Consider the following 1810-nt stretch of genomic DNA (forward strand, 5'->3'; position numbering starts at 1 on the left):
CGGGCGAAGACGGTGCCGCTGCCGCCGGGGAAGGTGTAGGGGTGCTGCTTGCGGAACACGTGGCCCACGCGGCTGCAGGGGATGATCTCCAGGCTGCCCCCGCACTGCCACACGCGGAAGGAGATCTCTGTGGGGAGAGGCAGCGTGACCACAGGGCTCCCGCTCCCTTCCTCGCTGAAATCAGTACAAAGGTATTAAAACAAAAAACTGCCTGGGCAGCGTGGCTCAGTGGTTGGGCGTCGACCTAGGAACCAGGAGGTCATGGGGGTCAGGGCACAGGCCCGGGTTGCAGGCTCGATCCCCAGTGGGGGGCGTGCAGGAGGCAGCCGATCCACGATTCTCTCTCATCACTGATGTTTCCATCTCTTTCTCTCTCCCTCCCTCTCTGAAATAAAATATATTACACACAAAAAAGAATGAAAGGGAGATTGTTTATACTGATGTGGGGACTAATTATGTCCGATGAACGGTCCCTCTAGTTTTTTCCAATTGGCACCCTGCACACCACACACTCTTGCTGTCTCTTCGAGGCTGCCCTTTGCCGCGTCTGCCCCACTTGGGGGGCAGGATAAGACCCTGGTTCCGCCAGAACCGGAAACCGTTTGGTGGCGGCAGACGCGCAGCGCATACGTACCCAGGTTCTCTCCGCCCCACACGTCCATCATCATGTCGTACTTCCCCAGCTCCTCAAAGTAGGACTTGTCCATCACGAACAGCCCCCCCGCGATCATGGGGGTTCTACGGGGGGGGGGGAGGAAGGGAGTGGGAGAGGTCGTCAGCGGCACTGTCACGCCACGGCCAGTCCTCCATGCTGACCTTGTAAACAACCCCGGGGCACGGCTCTCTGCTCAGAGCCCCGGTGCCCCTCTCTGCTTTGCCACTGTCTCCACATCCTCCCCACCCGCCCTGCTAGGCGCCCCCGCAGCGGGAGGGCTGGTTCGAGCCCCGGAGGGAGTGACCCCAGTGGCTGGGTCGTCAGCGGCACTGTCACGCCACGGCCAGTCCTCCATGCTGACCTTGTAAACAACCCCGGGGCACGGCTCTCTGCTCAGAGCCCCGGTGCCCCTCTCTGCTTTGCCACTGTCTCCACATCCTCCCCACCCGCCCTGCTAGGCGCCCCCGCAGCGGGAGGGCTGGTTCGAGCCCCGGAGGGAGTGACCCCAGTGGCTGGGCCCTCACGGAGCAGCGGCTCCAGGCACGTTCTCAGCCTCTCTGTGCCCGGTGTCCTCGGAGGAGCACAACCCCCACCAGGAAGCAGGCAGCGCCCGTAGGACATGCCCGTCACCATGCCCGTCTCAGCCGGGTCAGCAGGGCCCTGGGGTCGCGGCCACGGGGTCAGGGCCGTGGAGCAGGTCCCTCCTCTGTCTGATGGACCTGCAGCGTCTCGTTCCCACAGCCTGGGAGGGGCTGACAGACGTCTACAGAGCCCCCCTCCCTCCCAGCAGAGATGCCCTGAGGACCAGCCCAGCCTCCCGGGCTGGGAGCCCCGGGGAGATACGCTGGGCCCCAGGGAGGGTCCCTCACTCCTGCTCCGAGGGGCGGAAGGGCACCCCGACTCCCAGCGTGGGTCCTGGCCCGGCCTGGGAACCTGAGCGCCAGGTGTGAATGAGGACAAGCGGCCTCCTCTGTGGGCAAACAGGAGAGCAGGTCGGACAGGAAAAGGCAGCAGCCGGGGCCTCCGCTGGGCCCTGCCCCTCCTCCCGGGTCCCTGAGGTCAACCCCGAGACCCCGGCGGCTGCGGGAAGTGCTCACGTTAGGAACCGGAGGGCACCCCGAGCGGGCGGGCCTGCCTGGCGGGGGCCTCCCGGGG

General features: G+C 65.5%; 1 protein-coding gene across 1 annotated transcript in view; it reads right to left on the reverse strand.

Annotated features, from left to right (window-relative positions):
• Positions 1-1810, reverse strand: part of GALNT2 (polypeptide N-acetylgalactosaminyltransferase 2) — a 49724-nt gene that overhangs the window by 9592 nt on the left and 38322 nt on the right. Inside the window, exons 11-12 of the mRNA XM_014535979.1 lie at positions 635-751; positions 2-127 (exon numbers count right to left, since the gene is read on the reverse strand). Coding sequence (XP_014391465.1) covers positions 2-127; positions 635-751 — 243 coding nt within the window. The remainder of the gene's footprint in view (position 1; positions 128-634; positions 752-1810) is intronic.

Source organism: Myotis brandtii, unplaced genomic scaffold (assembly GCF_000412655.1).
Source record: "Myotis brandtii unplaced genomic scaffold, ASM41265v1 scaffold1026, whole genome shotgun sequence".
In the NCBI taxonomy this organism is placed as follows: domain Eukaryota; kingdom Metazoa; phylum Chordata; class Mammalia; order Chiroptera; family Vespertilionidae; genus Myotis; species Myotis brandtii.